Source organism: Anolis carolinensis, chromosome 3 (assembly GCF_035594765.1).
Source record: "Anolis carolinensis isolate JA03-04 chromosome 3, rAnoCar3.1.pri, whole genome shotgun sequence".
Classification (NCBI taxonomy): Eukaryota; Metazoa; Chordata; class Lepidosauria; order Squamata; family Dactyloidae; genus Anolis; species Anolis carolinensis.
In genome coordinates, this window is record NC_085843.1 from 79,309,334 (window position 1) to 79,328,145 (window position 18,812).

Consider the following 18,812-nt stretch of genomic DNA (forward strand, 5'->3'; position numbering starts at 1 on the left):
ATATATATAAAAATTCTTGTCAGTTAATGAGTCAAAAGTACAAAATTAATTTGACAGAAGTTAGAAAGTTCCAGGTCAGGTCTGGTTACATTAATTACTTGGAGATAATGACCAGGCACTGCAGACTAACTCAGCAAGAGAAGTCAGCCATAGCACAGCATTTGATGAACCAACCTGGACACAGCATACTACTTGAGAACACTGAACACTGAAATGCAGGAAAACTAGAAACTACCATGTCAGACTACACAGAGAAGCCATTGAAATCCACAAACATGTGTACAATTTCAACAGAAAGGAGGAAACTATGAAAATTAACAAAATCTGACTACCAGTATTTTTTAAAAAAACCTCTAAAACCAGAACAGTAAAGAAAGAACAACACTCTGAAAACAGAGGAATTACAGATATGAATCAATCAGGGCAGCTAACACATCCGAACAAAGGATTCCCCCACACAGGAATGAAGCTTGCAAAGCCATTAATGCTAATCAAGATAATTACAACATTCACACTTGCCTCCAACAGACAAGAGTGCTTTCTCCCACCCTGGACCTTCCACAGATATATTAAGCCCCCTTTGCTTAGTTTTCCAATATACCTCACAACCTCTGAGGTTGCCTGCCATAGATGTGGGTGAAATGTCAGGAGAGAATGCTTCTGGAACATGGTCATACAGCCTGGAAAATGCACAACAACCCAGTGATTCCGGCCATTAAAGCCTTCAACAACATAATGATCATTCATTTGCCAGTTGCACTCACTATTTATTCCTCACCAAAATTGCAAGCCACCAGGTTGAATGAAAACAGCTATAAAATTAGTCTCTCTTGTATAATCATTCCTTCCAAAACAGGAAACTGAGTGCAGGGACTCGTTCTGCTATATTTTGCCATTCTGCATTTAGAACAAACCTTGCCACTATTGTCTTGGAGGTCTTCATCAGGGCCCTTATTAGCTTTCAGTTATTGCATTTTAGTATCTCTTTAAAACAAATTCAGAGAGCAGTATGTAGTCTGATAGGCTAATAACATGTTCCAGGTATTTTTTACATACTGCTAAAGAAATCTGGTGCTTCATTTTGTAACTTTAATACAGGTGTGCACAAACCTTTTGACTCCCAATTGTTAAATCTAATATTGGTTCACAATCTAGAAGGTTACACAATCACACATAGGCATGTACATACATAAGACACAATATGCTCTTATCCTCAGTAACCTCCACTGAAATCACCATTTCTCTGCCACTACTAGCAGCAGATAAACTAGTCTTAAGACAAGGAAGAGCATTCTCCTTCCTGATTACTACACACTAATCAGAGGGGCTGTGGGGAAAAGCAGATTGAGTACTGCTGGTTTTATGGACCTCTTAGAAAGCAGCCAAGGGTCACATGTGGCCAGGTAAATCTTTAAAGTAAAAGAAATACTTTACTATCAATAAAAAAGGAGCACTACGGTATGGTTTGCCATTATTACACTTCTATGCAGTGCAGAGAGTTACAGGAATGGGATCAGTTATGCTACTAGAAAGAGACAGCAAATTATGTGGAACAGCTCAAATTCTCTCACCTCATCCCCCATTTGTGGAACAAAAGGAGATCTTCGGAGTCTCATGTCTGTTATCCAATCAGGAGGATGGAACTCAAAGGACAGTTCTGGGTCTGAAGTCTGTTGAGAGGCATCCACTTCAGCTTTAACATTCTAATAAGAAATTGTTCAGTTTAGAATGCAGTGTTATGTCTGTTTATAAGCCATTCTTTGAATGCTTATAAAATTTATATACAGTTATACAGGTTCCATTTTTCCTGTTGCAATACCATCATGTTCCATTTGCAACCCCAGTTATCACAAGCACTAAACTATACAAGATTAGCCAATCATAAGTCATCCAACAGCAAAAGGGCACTTAAATAGAAATTAGATTTTAGGCATGGATTTTGTTTATGGGAAAACATCTGGTAATGTTTGTCTTCATTTACACAACATGGAATTACCATGCACAAGTAAAAGTGGAGATCATAAACAAATTGAATTCTTTGTCCCAAGCCATCTAATGAACTGAACAGAATGCAGATATCCAAATTCAAGCCCTTCACAATGAAACAGATCACACTCAAATAATTGGCAGTAAATAATGGGTCCGGCTGTAGCACAGCTAGTTAATCGCCAACAGCAATAGGTCACTGCAGACTGGAAAGTTGGCAAATTCGAAGCCCAAGTTGGATTGAGCTCCAGATTGGGAGGTATTTTAGGACACCATTAAAATGCCAGTGATTAAAGAACAAAGGAGGGAAAATTCAAAATGGCTCGTCGTCATAGCAGATGGAGCGAGAGCCCACCTACCCACCCGGTGGCCAGAATCAAGCATAACCTTCAGGCGCCAATGTTGGAAAAATGCCGAAATACCTCTATCTGTCTGTCTGTCTTGTATGTCTAAAATGACATTTAAAGTTTGACATGTATGTGTGCATTGTAATCCGCCCTGATTCCCCTTTGGGGTGAAAAGGGCGGAATATAAATACTGTAAATAAATAAATAAATAAATAAATAATGCAGACTTGCATTCTTTTTTCTCCTAGAGAACTCTTAAGTTACACTATGTTTATTTGTATATAGTGTGCTCACACAAGTTTCTCTGCCATTTGGCGAATACAATGAAATTACACTTACATATATAGTTACTATATACCTGGTGTTGCTTGGTGATCAGACAGGCTGATGCCCATCTGCTTTCTCCCTTCTACAGCTCTGAGAGGGCCTACCTCACAATGTTCCCATGACAATGCTCTGGCAACAGTGGGCATGCGATTTTTCTTTCCTCTGCTCATACCTTTTCCCCTTTCCTTCCCCTTCTCTCCTTTCTCTTCTCTTTCCCCTCCCTCCCTCCTTTCCTTCTTAGAAACAGTTAATTTGCTTCACTCCCTTTATTAACCAGTCACAAAGAGAGCCACAGCCAATCCGCTTTATTCGTTTTCTTTCCCTCTGCTCTGGGCTTCAGGAGGTTTTTTTTTTTAGTTCAAACCCCCTCAATTATTTTAATTTGGATAATGAAGGTATATGTGCCAAGTTTGGCCCAGATCTTTGTGGTACAAATCAACCAACCAGCATACATACACTTCTATCTATACATAGATATAGATATGCACAGAGAAAAGTGAATCTGACAAAAGTAGGATATTTCACGGGTATTCATTACACAACACATTTTATGTACATTCTGCATAAAGGAGGGGTCAGGCTGGAACCATAACAGAGTGAAGAGCTGGATTTAATACGATGGCCCAGGTCACAGTATCCATCCTCCCCACTTCAAATGTTAAAATGTTTTTCATCTGCATGCAAAAGAGAGAAAAAAACCTACAATATATCATTTATATATTGCCTGCCGTGTTTCCTCTACATAGTTCATGGAAATTTACTAAAAGAAATGTAAGATGTTTAAGATGTTAGCACTACACAGGTATTGACAAACTCTAACCTGATTAACAGAATCCGAAAATAGATTTTAAAAACTACAAATACCTCCTCATGTCTTTTTGATTTGTATTTCTTTCGTCTTTTTTTTCTCCTTTGACGGGGAGATTTTTTCCCCAATGATATTTCATCTTCAGAAGAACTACAGTATCTAATAGCTTTACGGCGAGAGGCTCTTAAAGGAGGTTGTAGGTTGATCCCTGCATCAGCAATCCAATCAGAGTACTGGCTTGAGGAGTCACTGTTCAAAAACAATCACACGGCAAGTTAAGAGATCTAACTGCAATAGTACTTATGCTTCAGTGTTTGTGCGGTGTTTCTTAGAACTGAACTGCACTGCACAAGGCTGAGCTAGGTTACATCATGGACAAAGAGGTAATTTACTGGATTAGTTGTTTTGAAGCTAGTATTCTCTACAATCACATATGTAGGCTTTAAAGGATTAAAATGTATGGTTGTTTACCTGTAACCATGTTTATTTGAGTGGTGATCTGTGAAATTAGCACATGTACTTGATGCACCTGTGCAGCAATGAAGAGAAACCTCTGAAAAGCTGAAGGCTTGTAGCTATGGCCCCCACCCACCCTCACCAGAGGGAGATATAGGCTGAGCAAGGGGCTGTAGCCTTAGTTCCCCTTCGCCATGCTGAGACTCAAGGTGTGAGGCATGTATGCAGGGCAGATGGGCGGGGAACTGCTAATCTGCGACATCTGTTCGTAGGATGACCTTATCATGGTGAAACCAGAGATAAGGTTCATGTGCATGTAACGCACACAGATCACTGGCCCTTCGAGCAGTTGTAGTTGCTACAAGGCGGTTTTCCATGAAACATAAACAAGATCAGCAGAGGCCAATGGTTCAAAGAGAGACTTCATTAATGCAGATAAAACCAAATCCAAATGCTAAGCTGGCAGTGGAGGGCTTACGGGGGGCAGAAGATTCTCGTAACCCCTAAGAAAAAGTTGAATCAGGGGATCCTGAAAACATGAAGGGGTTTCCTGCCCGCCGCCGATATCACAGATATCATGGCGAGATAATATTTAAGGGATGCTAGAGATACCCTGTTTCCCCGAAAATAAGACAGGGTCTTATATTAATTTTTGCTCCCAAACATGCATTAGGTCTTATTTTCAGGGGATGTCTTATTTTTCCATGAAGAAGAGCTCACATTTATTGTTGAACAACAAAATGAAAATTTATTATATTCTGTAAAGTAGTTGTCATCACAAACCAGCATAACCAAACAAACTATGAATCCTATCAAGAATTTGTTGTTACTACCATTATTTACATGTACAACAATCTATGGTACCTCTTGCAATTTAGGTTTCACAAGGTTTCCACGCTGATTTCTCTCTATTCTAGTTTCAATGTAGTCATGAATGATGAATAATATAATATACTATAATAATAATATGATAATATAATAATAATATAATGATATACAATATATTAATGAGATAATATAATATAGGATATAATAATAACAGAATATGATAATATGGTATTAATAGGATAATATAATAATGGGATATAATAACAGAATAGCATAATAATATAATAATAATAGGATAATATAATAGAATAATAGAATGGAATAGAATGATATAAAATATATTAATAGGATAATATAAAATGGAATATAATAATAATAACAGAATATGCTAATAATAATAAAATAATATGATAATATAATAGAATAATAGTATAGAATATAATGATATAAAATATATTAATAGGGTAATATAAAATGGAATTTAATAATAACAGAATAATAATATAATGATATAATAATAATAATAATAATAGAAAAATATAATATAATGATTTAAAATATATTATTAGGATAATATAATAATGGGATATAATAATAGTAACAGAATATGATGATAATAATATGGCAATAGAATAATAGTATAAAATAATCAGTTTCATGGCATAGGATAGGAATAAGGATGAGAGGAGAATCCCAATGCGTCCTGTACCTTTAAGGAGCACAGAAGCCTTGGGGACGAGTGGAAAGCCCTCTTCCTTCCCTCCCACCCTCCCTTGCCCTGGCTCCAGGAGCCAATCAGAAGCCTCTGGGAAGCAAGGGAGCATGGCCAGCATGGCCTTGTCTCCGAAGGAAGAAACGGCAGCACAGCAGCAGCCACGGAAAGTTTTTCAAGCCGCGGCTGGGGGACAGGAAAGGCAAGGCAAGGCAGGGAGGCACAGAAAGCAAGCACTTTCTCTCCCTCCCTCCCTCCGATGTGTGTATGAGTGCTGCTTTAGCCCTGCAGCCATGCTTCCCAATGGAACTCTGCTGCAGCCTTAGTTGCTAGGTCTTACTTTCAGGGGAGGCCTTATATTTGGCAATCCCCCCAAACCCCTGCTAGGTCTTATTCTTTGGGGAGGTCTTATTTTCGGGGAAACACGGTAGATTATCATGGGCTAGCAGCTGGAGGAACTCCAGAAGCAAAGCTGTAGATGCTTTTAATGGCTGTACGCCATATTGACAGGTGAAAGTAGAAAATCTTTCCCACTTTGCTGCATAGGACCGCTGCGTGGAAGGTCTATGTGCAGCATCCAAAACCCGTGTTACAGCTGCTGAGAGGGGCATAGCCGAAGGTGCCATGCCGTCAGACACAGGATCCGTAGGTCGGGATGAAAAACGATTCCATCCTGAATGGAAAGAGGGTCCTGCCGCTTGCTGAGGGTGAGATAGCTGTCTGCCAACATCATGTTGAGGAGTGGAAACCACGGTTGTCATGGCCACCATGGTGCGATGAGAATGGCATTGATGTTGTCTGCATATGCCTTGGCCACGGCTCTCATCAACAGGGGTATTGGCAGGTAGAGATAAAGTACATGCCGACACAAACATTTTAGCGGGATGTCCACCATCGCAGAGACTTGCGTATGGATGAGGTTGGCACTAGAAGCCGGTGAGGGCTGTGATGAAGGGGATTGAACACCCTTAAAAACCACGCTTGCAGCGGCCAAAATCGGAGGCGAGCAAACGGAGTCACTGCCATTGTTGAGGTCATGTGGCGTAATGTGGAATGAATGTGTCTAGCCAGTACAGTTGGCAGATGCATGACCTGTTGAACTGCAGAATGCAAGTTCTGGAAGTGTGCCTCTGGAAGGTATGCCTTCTGTGTGAGAGCGCTGAGGCAGGCTACGATAAACTGAATATCCTGTGAAGGATCTGGTGATTGGCCACAAGGCCGAGATCCTGAAGGAGAGAAAGAGTGATATCTATTTGGCGCAGGAGCTGAGAGCGGGTACCACTGGCCAGAAGCCAGTCATCAATATAAAAAAAGACTGTAATGCCCTAAAATTGCAAGTGAGCTGCCACAGCTGCTATCACCTTTGTGAAAATGCGAGGTGCAGTTGAAATCCCAAAAGGAAGGACTCGAAAAGAAAAAGCCCTGTATCCTATTTTAAAGGAAAGGTATCTATGATGACGTGTTGCTTTGGCAATGTGAAAATAAGCGTCCTTCAAATCTATGATGGCAAACCACACTCCCCGAGGGAGTAGTGGAAGGATCATTTGAAGCGTTACCATTCGAAACCTGTGTAGTTGAATGTACTCGTGCAGGCCTCTTAGGTCCAGAATTGGCCTCTGGCCTCCATCCTGCTTAGGGACAAGAAAGTAGGTGGAAAAGGAGGCTGAGGAGTAATTAGAAGGATGCAATGGCACAATCGCTCCTTTATCAAGTATGTCCTGTGGCTGGTGAGAAAAGGGTTCAATTGAAGGGGAAACAACAAAACATTGTGAGCATGTAGAGGTGAAATGGCACTGTACCAGATTGTCGCTAAAAGCGAAGTTTCGCCTTCTGCTGAGCCTGATCTTTACCCTTTTGGTGCGCTTTGGTCTGCACCTGCTGCTTAGGAGAGTGTGGTGCTCTTGACTGTTGTGCCTTTTGAGTTGGCAAACTCATTTGGCAAGCTTTATTAGTGGGGCCGAAAAAGCAGCTGTTTTATCAGTCATAGGAGATGACGATGGCTCTGACTGATCAGGGTGAGAGGGCGTTACAACAGATGATTCTGAATCTGACCCCTCATGGGTAACACAGCATGGCAGCACAGGGGAAGCCTGGGAGTGGCATATCTGAGGTGATAAGACTGCAGGGCCATGCTTTGCCATGTGCTTGGGTCTTCGGTAGTAATGAGAGTCTTCTAAGAGCATAAAGACATAAGCCCTGCCACCTAGCAAGTGGTGAATGTAATCCTAGAAGATTCAGGGGAGTACCTGGTTTGATGATGTTGAGGAGGCGAATCCCAGCAAGAATAAGTTGCTGGGCTTCTTGAATAAGAGGACCAGAAGGCTGCTGCTGGTGAACGGTTGGTGGAGCGAGACCTTCTAGGCCTCCGTGAGCCCAGCGAATGGCCTGACCGGCCATAAGCCCTGCCACCTAGCAGGTGGTGAATGTAATCCTAGAAGATTCAGGGGAGTACCTGGTTTGATGATGTTGAGGAGGCGAATCCCAGCAAGAATAAGTTGCTGGGCTTCTTGAATAAGAGGACCAGAAGGCTTCTGCTGGTGAACGGTTGGTGGAGCGAGACCTTCTAGGCCTCCGTGAGCCCAGCGAATGGCCTGACCGGCCTGCCCAGTCCCAGTCGTCCTTGTGCGAGCAAGTGGGCATGGCAAAACAAACGCGGCTGTGTTTGAGACCTCTGCCTGGTCCACTGGCTGCGCCTCCCCTGCGTGGCGCCTGCCAAGCAACACCTCTCCCTGTGCGGGAGGCGGGGGGCATCTCCTGCCCTGGGAGCGTAGCTCCGCCTCCACTTCTGGACACCGCTGTAAGCTCCATGCACAACTGTCCAGCGTCCTCATGGAGGAGAGGCTGTGGTGGCACTGAAGGGGAAGGAAGGCAGAGCTGTGCCTTCATCTTGCGCTTCTTCTTCCCTCCCTTGCCGGTAGGTGAGGGAGTGTGCATTGCTGCCGGGCGCTTCCCGGACTCGCCGGCAGCTGCCTGTGGCTGGCCGGCAACCCCCGCTGGTGGCTCTGAAGCGGCCCGACTTTGAAGGGAGGGAGAGCTTTCTCATAGAGCAGGGCTCTCGAAGTAAATTCCTAACAGGTTCCTAACAGGCGTGAATTACACCTTCCGGACCCAATTCAAGGTGCAGGTGTTGACCTACAAAGCCCTGAACGGTTTGGGACCCACTTACCTTTCTGACCGCATCTCCCCCTATGAACCCGCACGATCCCTTTGTTCATCGGGGGAGGCCCTCCTCTCGCTTCCGCCTCCATCACAAGTGCGGTTGGTGGGGACGAGGGAGAGGGCCTTCTCCGTGGCGGCCCCCCGGCTCTCGAATGCGCTCCCCAGGGAAATTAGGCAAGCTGCCACCTTGGAAGTGTTCAGGAAGAGCCTGAAAACCTGGCTCTTCAAACAGGCCTTTGAAGAAGTACCGCCCACTGTATGCTAAACCCTTGTACTAGCAGTTTCTTCTGACCAGTTGTACCTGTTGGTTAACTCCTTGACATAGCCTCAGAGTTCACCCCAGTTTAAGGCTCTTCCCATGACCTTGTAGCACCTTAACTTCCTTCTTGTTTACAAGTTCCACTCAGTGCAGTTTGCCCAGCTCATTTTATGTTTTTATTGCTGTGTTTTTCATGTGTTTTATAATGATTGTGATTTTTAATGCCTTTTAAATTTATTTGTGTGTTTTTGTATTTGATATTACTGTATGCTGGTTTTATATCTGTAAGCCGCCCCAAGTCCCTCTGGGGAGATGGTGGTGGGGTACAAAAATAAAATTATTATTATTATAGATTCCCAGCTCTTCCTTGCCTGCGGCGTGAGAGTGCAGCAGACAGGGCAAAAGGGCACCGAATGTGCCTTGCCCAGGCAAAAGAGGCAAGAGGAGTGAGCATCCCCATCAGGAAGCTTGTCCCCACAAGAGATACAATTCTTAGAAGTAGTAGCCATAGTACAGACCAGGTCAATAGGGAACCAGAAAGTCCAGAATAGTCGTGGAGTCCGTAGTCAAGGGCAGGAGAGAGTCAAAAAATCCAAAATCAGTCCAAAGACAAGTAATTTACATTCAAGTCAGAGAGATTACTAGTATGCTACTTACAGGGTGGCGGAAAAAAAGGAACGAAGGCTCCAGCCCCTTGCTCAGCCTATATCTCCCTCTGGTGAGGGGGGCGGGGCCATAGCCACAAAAGCCTTCAGCTTTTCAGAGGTTTCCGTTGACTGCTGCCCAGGTGCATCAAGTACCACATGTGCTTATTTCAGCAGACACAATAAAGGAGATCCATAGTGTCACATTGTCTAGCACCCTATGATTACCATTTCTCTTTAGCAGTGTATTTTCTGGAGTTCTGTACATACTGGAACAAGTTTTTTTCCCATTAGATTACTGTAGAAACAGTGTGATTCAGAGCTAATGAATGGGATTTCATCACAGTTATTGCAATTTAACAGATTTCTTAGGTCTGATTTTTAAACAAATGCAGGAATGCTGAAAAACCCAAAGGAGCATAATATTTGCACCAAGAAGGCTTTAACAGCTCTTTCAAGAGATCAGTTTAAATGCACTCTTCTCAAAGCTCAGAGACAAGTCACAATCTGATTTTACCTGGAACTGTTGCTGTTGGTTTTCTGATCACTTTGCCATTCTTCCTCATGGGAAGACAAACTCAACCCACCACTTCCTTCTGCATCCTAGAATAAAGGGAAGAGGTTTCAGTCTGAAATCATGCCAGTAGATGGAAGTTCTTCGTATAATTTTTCATTATTTTGCTCTCACATATTACTACAAGAATAAAGCTATACCAGAAAGTTTAAGCCAGGGGTCCCCAAACTTTTTAAAATGGGGGCCAGTTCACGGTCCCTCAGACCATTGGAGGGACAGACAATAGTTGAAAAAAAAAACCTATAAACAAATTCCTATGCGCACTGCACATATCTTATTTTGAAGTAAAACAAAACAAAACAAACGGGAACAAATACAGCCTCAATGTTAATAATAATCATAATAAAAACAATAAAGAGGGTTGGAAGAGACCCCTTGGGTCATTTAGTCCAAACCCCTTCTGCCTTTGTGCACCAAAAGCTCTAGCAAAGCACCACTTAATAATTAATTATTAATTAAATAATAATTAAAATACCATTATAAACAAGCAAAGCTTTAGAAGGCGCACACCAGGCGAGGGAGCAGGTGGGAAAGGTGTGCGCCTTTCCCTCCCTTGCGCCGCATGCGCCTTCCTCAATGGAGGAGGAGGGAGCTGTCACCGTGGCAGGGGCCAGATAAAGGGCTTCGATGGGCCGCATGTGGCCCCCGGGCCTTAGTTTGGGGACCCCTGGTTTAAGCGTATTGAAAAGAGAAGAGCACCACATCTCTAATCCATTCTGCCAACAACCCCTGCTATGCTGAACCACACAATAGGATTGGACATTAACATTTCTATGAAGTTGAAGATAGGCTATTGAAGTCTTCTTCCTTGTAGCAGCATTCCAAATGTACAAACTCTATTTTTTCTTATAGACAGAATAGGTTTTCAACAGTTTCATCAGCAACATGCTCATTTAGTAAGCATGAAGAAAACAGTATTTAATAAAAAACTAATTATACATAAAGGGGTGGGAACCATGAGGGTCTTGGACTGCATGTTCCCTTTTCGGGGTCCACTAAAGTCCTTGATACCACTTTTACCCCAAAGCCCTGGGGCTCATACCCTGAAAATATTTCACAAAATAAATGCCTTTGGGAGACACTTAAGAATAGCCAACCCCCCACTCCCATTCAATAACATAAGTCCCATAGTATGTTCATCCCTCAGATAGTACAACATAAACATGCATCAATGAAGATGTAGCTCCTCACATTTATTCTATACTTATGGGAATCACAGATTAGTTTTATTTATCCTGATATCTCTAGAAAAAAGATGTCAGAGTTTGTGAGAGATCCATCAATGGAAGTGAAAAAATATAAATATTTACCTGTTCCATAAACTCGTAACTATCATCCACATCTTCACTAGAAGAATCAGATAGGTCAATTTTATTGCGTACATATTTACGTCTATAAAGCCGCCTCTTGGACTGCATCAATGAATCTTCTGAATCACTCTGAAGTAAGGAATAAAAAAAACACTGGAATCAATTTTGTCAGAAAATATACAAGCCTATATGTCAATGAATTCTAGACCAAATTTAGCAGCTGTTTAATTATAGACATCTGGACATACTAAGGAGAAGGATGGCTATTATTACAAATAACCCTAGCATCTGGAATTCCCTTCTCAGGGAAGCCAGAATAGCTCCCTTCTTGCTGTTCTTCCAGTAGTAGGCTAAAACCTCTTTATTCGGGCAGGCTTTAAAATTTATTTTTAAGAATGAGTCAAAGTGATAGTGTATAGAATTCTATTTTAACTGTTTTTTAGGATTTTAACAAATTTTAACTGACCTGATAGTTTAATTCTATTTTAATTTGTATATGTTGTAGATTTTAAATTGCATTTTTATGTGAGCTGCACATTAAAAAGCAGGATATAAGTAACAATAATAATAAAAACATCATCAACAACTGACAAGAATATACCCAGAGCACAGACTTGCACTGTGAATCACTAAAGCACTAGCACTCATGGCTTCATGATAATTCAAAAATTTTAAAGCATACCTATGCCTGCATAAAAGACTCAAAACATTTCCTCGGCTGCAGTCTGAAAGAATCATTTAAACATACATAAAGAAACCAAGGAAATTATGCAGAATGATGGAACTATTTGTATTTTTCACTGCTATCTCTCCCACATTCAAAAAGCTAAGCGCAAGTTTTTAGACAAGCAGACTGCTTGAATACTGTGCACTCCCCATATTCCAAGTAAGATCCCCCCGGCAGACATCACTTCCTACCTTTTCTGAAGACTGCAATAACTTTCTTTTCTGCTCCATTTTATACAAACATTTTTCTTCTTCTCCTTTTGCTATTCTATATTCCTCTTGATTTCTAAAAAAGACATTTTGATAACTGACAAAACTGTAAAATCAGAGCCCTGGGCAGATCAAATTCTCTTGCAATGAACATATATTTTTAAGGAATAGATATATGTATATACTACTTTTCCCATACGTAAATAGGAAAATCTTTTAAATGTAGGGTTTCTAATTCTTCAAAAAGATCTACTCCTTAATAAAAGTACTTTAGCAACTTTAACAGCTTGCTCGGCTGAGAGGCATAATAAAAATAAAATACAACTGTCGGTTCTAATGAAATAGACCCAACAAAACAATGGGCTTTATGTAAATGTTATTTTAACAATTTCCATTCATCTAACATGTCTGAATAAATGGATTTGAAGTAAAGTGTGCTATTTAAAGGGTGTTTCCAAGACCAATGGGAGACCCTGGTTGCCAGGTCCTGGAGAATTCAAGAAACAAACAAATAGTAGTAATTAGCAGTACAAAATATGGTGCCATTTGCTGGCACAATGGGAAACCATGACAATTTTCCCCAAAGACATGCTGATGTACACAACACTGAAATTTTATGACTACACCCTGAAAAAACTTCAATAAAGAATAGTTTGAAAATAAAAAGTGAAAAAAGGACTTGTATACGGGGGTCAAAAGAGAAGCAAATGGCATCAAACCCCTAAACACAAAAATATTAGGTTGACAATTATCTAGATATACCTTTGTAAAAAGTTACTTTAAAGATGAAAATGATAAAGGAACTCAAGACTGTTATACATATATTATCAATATAACTAGATTTCACAAGGATTAGATTAGATGAGGAGATACACACACCTGAATATACTGGGTTGTACTTCTGGAACAACTACTCTCCGCCTCCAAGCTTGTAGATCTCTCTCTGTTGCAATCTGACTCCTCGGAGCATTCTGATGCATTTGACGCACACCTTCAACTTGACCGCTACGCCTCAGGCCAATATTAGGAGGGGACTGGATGTCTAAACTTGGTCTCCAAAAATCTTTGTAAAATATATTAAATACTGGTGAACAAATATTCTGCGAGTAAACGCCCTGAACATATATCTTCCATTAACCAATTTATTGCAGCCCAGCAGTTTTCTTGTGTGATTAAGCACATCTTTATCCTGATCATTCTGGAATGTTTAAAACTCATGAGGAAGGTAATATTAATCATGCTTCACTTAGGATCAAAATTCAAGCAGGGCTACCACACAAACCCATTATCTTGCAACATAGCAATTTGCTAAAGAGTTAGCAACTGAGGGTGAAGTTTATCATAAATCTTCTGTGTCACACTTTTAGACCCACAATGCATTGTGTCCAACATTTGAATAAGCTTCACTATGTACTATTTGAATTGCTAAGACTTCATTATAGCAAAAGTTCTTTTAAAAATCTAAAAAACCTTTTTGAGAAATTATGGGCATGTCTAGTTGCAGAGCATTTCAGCACAAAGACCAAGGAAGGTTTAATCTCTCTCTCTCTCTCTCTCTCTAAGCAGAGCAGCAGCAAATATCCCTATGTGATCTCATGTGAAATTACAGTAGAGTCTCACTTATACAACATTTGATTATCCAACATTCTGGATTATCCAATGCAGTCTGCCTTTTAGTAGTCAATGTTTTTGTAGTCAATGTTTTCAATACATTGTGATGTTTTAGTACTACATTCGTAAATACAGTAATTTACTACATAGCATTACTGCTTATTGAACTACTTTTTCTGTCAGATTTGTTGTTAAACATGATGTTTTGCTGCTTAATTTGTATAATGATTACCTAATTTGATGTTTAATCGGCTTTTCCTTAATTCCTCTTTATTATCCAACATATTCACTTATCCAATGTTCTGCCGGCCTGTTTATGTTGGATAAGTGAGACTCTACTGTAATGCAGTTTGACATCACGTTAACTGCCATGTCTCAATGTTATGGAATCCTGGAAGCTGTCGTTTGGTGAGACACCAGCACTGTTTGGCAGAGGTTAATGACCCTGTAAAACTACAACTTCCATGATTCCATAAAATTGAGCCATGGCAATTAAGGTGGTGTCAAGCTCCACAATTTCTAGTGTAGATACACAATTACTTAGACCAGTGGAAAAGGCATTATTTCAGTACTTTGGCACTTCTGAACCTTTTTTGATTATTTTATTTTCTTTTCTCTCCTCCCTCATATTTTCACATCTTAAGGGTCACCGGTTTAGTAGCATACTGAAAAAACCCTTAAAATAAGTTCTCAATTATCATAGACCAGGGGTCCCCAAACTTTTTAAACAGGGGGCCAGTTCACGATCCTTCGGGTCGTTGGAGGGCCGGACTATAGTTGGCCACCGAGCAATAATAATAATTAACAACAACAACAACAATAAAGAGGGTTGGAAGAGACCCCTTGGGCCATTGAGTCCAATCCTCCTTCTGCCTTTGTGCACCGAAAGCACAAGCAAAGCACCCCTGACAGATGGCCACCCAGCCTCAATGTTAATAAATAAATAAATAAATAAATAAATAAATAAATAAAGAGGGTTGGAAGAGACCCTTTGGGCCATTGAGTCCAATCCCCTTCTACCTTTGTGCACCGAAAGCACAAGCAAAGCACCCCTGACAGATGGTCACCCAGCCTCAATGTTAATAAATAATAATAATAATAATGATAATAATAATAAAGAGGGTTGGAAGAGACCCCTTGGGCCATTGAGTCCAATCCCCTTCTGCCTTTGTGCACCGAAAGCACAAGCAAAGCACCCCTGACAGATGGCCACCCAGCCTCAATGTTAATAATAAATAAATAAATAAAGAGGGTTGGAAGAGACCCCTTGGGCCATTGAGTCCAATCCCCTTCTGCCTTTGTGCACCGAAAGCACAAGCAAAGCACCCCTGACAGATGGTCACCCAGCCTCAATGTTAATAATAATAATGTGATCTTGTGATACGAAATCCAGAATGTCTATCTTGTTTGCTGTGTCATACAATATAATAATAATAATAATAATAATAATAATAATAATAATAATAATAATAATAATGGTTTTAAGAGAAGAAGAGACCCCTTAGGTCATTTAGTCCAACCCCCTTCTGCCCTTGTGCCATGGGGGCCGGATAAATAGCTTCGATGGGCCGCATCCGGCCCCCGGGCCTTAGTTTGGGGACCCCTGTCATAGACAGTTCTCCTTTGTTTTGAAGAGAATGATGCCATCCTAGGTACTGTATCAGGGAACATTCAAGGCCCCAGAACTACTGTAAGTATCTCGTATATGTTCATGGAGTAGTCAGTGAAATAACCAAGAATTTCTCTCCCATGAAAATGAGATCTTCTAAAGGTCTATTTGACATCTCAACACAATGAATGTTATTCCACAAAAAGCTATCTGAATGCAGGCAGTTTAAATTATTAATTTGATAACCTCAGAGCATACTTCTTACAATAGTCCACTGTACTACTAAGTGGGCTTGCTCCACTGCCTTGAAAGGGGAATAAATGGCTCTCATAATAATGAAAAGATGTCAATGTTTTATTAAATCCATAAAGGAAACACTGACCTCTTCTGGGTGTTTCTTCACCATTTTGTGGCCCGGGTGGAAAACTGTCCTGATCAATGCCATTAGTTTGGTCTTGCTGTTGCTGCAACTGTCTAATCATTCCATCAAGTATGCTAGATTCTGGACCTTGTTCATCCTGCTCAGCTGTTTGTTGACCTATTACTTGCTCAACAACCTCTCCATCACCTTGCAAAATTTAAATACAAAAACATATTGTCAATTGTTAGAAATTTTCATCACATTGAATCTCACCAGAACTCACAAATGGTACATGATTACTATATATACTGGTATATAAGTCAATCTTCAAGGGCATGTTTTGGGGTCAAGATAATGGATTTTGATATGGAGAGGGCAAAGTATCAAAACGACATCAGGGGGCCAGTCATCCCTAGCCATCATTGTGACCTTTTTCTCACCAGACATTCAAAAAGGTCAGGGCAGAGAGTGTAGGATAGGATAGACACATTTTTCAGGTTCTCTTAAAGCAGATTATGGATTTGGGAGACAGAACAGAAAGCAAGCTTATCAAATTTGCAGATGACACCAAATTGGGAATAATAGCTAATACCACAGAGACAGGATTAGAATCCAAAATGACCTTAACAGATTTGAAACCTGGGTCAAAGCTAACAAAACAAATTTCAGTAGGGAAACATGCATGGAACTACACTTAAGCAAAAAAATAATAATGAAATGAACAGAAATAAGATGGATGACACCTGGCTTGAAAACTGTATGTGTGAAAGGGATTTAGGAGTGTTAGTAGACCACACACTGAACATGAGCCAATAGTGTGACACAGCTGCTAAAAAAGCCAATGCGATTCTAGGCTGCATCAATAGGAGTCCAGTTTCTAGATGAAGGAAAGTAATAGTTGCAACCCTACTGTATTTTGGTCAGACATCACCTGGATTACTGTGTCCAGTGATGGGCACAAATAAAGAAGGATACTGATAAGCAGGAATGTCTCCAGAGAAGAGCGACCAAAATCATCAAAGTTTTGGAAGCCAAGCCCTATACGAGGCTGGGTATGTTTGGTTTGGAGAAAAGAAGGCTGAGAGGGGACATGATAGTCATGTTTAAATATTTGAAAGGATTTCGCATTGAAGAATAATAGAATCATAGAACCATAGAGTTGGAAGAAACCTCATGGGCCATCGAGTCCAACTCCCTGCCAAGAAGCAGGAAAATCGCATTCAAAGCACCCCTGACAGATGGCCATCCAACCTCTGCTTAAAAGCCTCCAAGAGTTGGCAGGCTTATTTTCTGATGTTCTAGAGCGATGTGGGCTGCATGGCAGGCCAGGCTGAGGCAAGTGGGCCTGCCATGCAGCCCACACCAAAAAAAGTTTTCCCATATAGTTGCCATGCAGGGGAGAGTTTTGAATGCCCAGGTGCTCCTCTCAGCCTGGGGACACACATACCCGGTGTCCCCTGCCTGGATGGTGGTGCATGCACACTCTCTTTCCCTCTCCCTTTCCCTCTCTTTCCAGCAGAGAGAGCGACTGCTGTGCGGCTGCATGCATACACACTCAAGTCTCTCCCTCCTTGTTTTCCTTCCTTTCTTCTTCCTGACTACACCCTTCCTCCTCCTCGGGAGCTGGCAGAAGAAGGAAGGAGGAAAGGAAAGAAAAAGAAGGGGAGCAACATTGGCCCCCAAACAGTTGAATATGCTGTCTTGGAGTGTGGTCGAGTCTCCTCTGGAGGTTTTTAAACAGAGGCTGGATGCTAATCTGTCAGAAGTACTTTGCTTGGGTTTTCCTGCATGACAAGAGGGTTGGACTGGATGGCCCTTGTAGTCTCTTCCAACTCTATGATTCTATGACTAATCTTTTGCCATGCTACTCAGAGAAGGGGATGGTTTCTTTTTTGATAAGGGTTATGGTACAGTACTTACATTGACCCAAGGGTGTGTTGACCCAGCATTTGGTGGCCTATTTACTAAAATTTCTAGGCTTACACATTAATATATACCATTCAGGCAATCCCCTGGTTACAAATATCCAATTTACAAATGACTCGTAGATATGAACAAGGGTAAGACAGCAGGAAGTGAGCAATCTACCTCTTGGAAGGGAAATTAACTCCTGAAAGTTATCATGGGGGAAAGGTGTCTCAACTGAAGCTTTATCACCAATCCTTGTTTCCTAAATGATTTTTTCAAAATCTATTTATCACATGGACTGAAAGTGAGATGAATGGAGTTACACTTTAAAATGTACCTGTTCCGACTTAAATATAAACTCAACTTAAGAACAAACCTATAGAATCTATCTTGTTTGTAACTTGGGAACTGCCTGTACTTACACATTTTATCATGAGAGTTGATCTATCTAAAAGAATACAGCCATTTAAAAGGCAAGAGTAAAGGAATGATCATAGAAGATAAAAGCTGCAGGAAAGCAGATCTACAAAATGAGAACTGAATGAAGGAGCTAATCTGGACTAAAGAATGGGGAAAACTGAAAAGGGAACGATCAGATCTATGTTGGTAAAAGAGGCTGTTGAGATCATGTGATCGCTTGACTTGACTAAGTACTGCAGTACCAAGACATAACCCATGACCAGATGGCAGGAATTGATTGGGTGACACTAGGCCAGTGTTTCCCAAGCTCTGGTCTTCCAGGTGTTTTGGACTTCAGCTCCTAGAATCCCTGATCACTGACCAAGGCAGCTGAGGCTTCTGGGAGTTGACGTCCAAAACACCTGGAAGACCAGAGTTTGAGAGGCGCTGCCAATCACCATTAATCAGTCTGATCTACTTCAGAGGTTTGCTGTTTAGAAAGTAAAATGATGGGGGAAAAGAGCCATGCACACAAACCTGAACACATCTGAAAAAAGCTGAGGTATAAATCTACCCAA

The 18,812-nt window shown here is 41.1% G+C and overlaps 1 protein-coding gene across 3 annotated transcripts in view; it reads right to left on the minus strand.

The window, feature by feature from the left end:
• brwd1 (bromodomain and WD repeat domain containing 1) overlaps positions 1 to 18,812 on the minus strand; it is a 75,212-nt gene that overhangs the window by 26,377 nt on the left and 30,023 nt on the right. For 2 of the 3 annotated variants that reach the window (XM_062975100.1, XM_008107507.3), the window contains exons 18-24: positions 15,949 to 16,134; positions 13,226 to 13,409; positions 12,329 to 12,422; positions 11,411 to 11,539; positions 10,044 to 10,129; positions 3,525 to 3,717; positions 1,572 to 1,703 (exon numbers count right to left, since the gene is read on the minus strand). In XM_062975100.1, coding sequence (XP_062831170.1) covers positions 1,572 to 1,703; positions 3,525 to 3,717; positions 10,044 to 10,129; positions 11,411 to 11,539; positions 12,329 to 12,422; positions 13,226 to 13,409; positions 15,949 to 16,134 — 1,004 coding nt within the window. Of the gene's footprint in view, positions 1 to 1,571; positions 1,704 to 3,524; positions 3,718 to 10,043; positions 10,130 to 11,410; positions 11,540 to 12,328; positions 12,423 to 13,225; positions 13,410 to 15,948; positions 16,135 to 18,812 lie in introns of those variants that run through there. The other variant, XM_062975101.1, reaches the window with a different exon arrangement.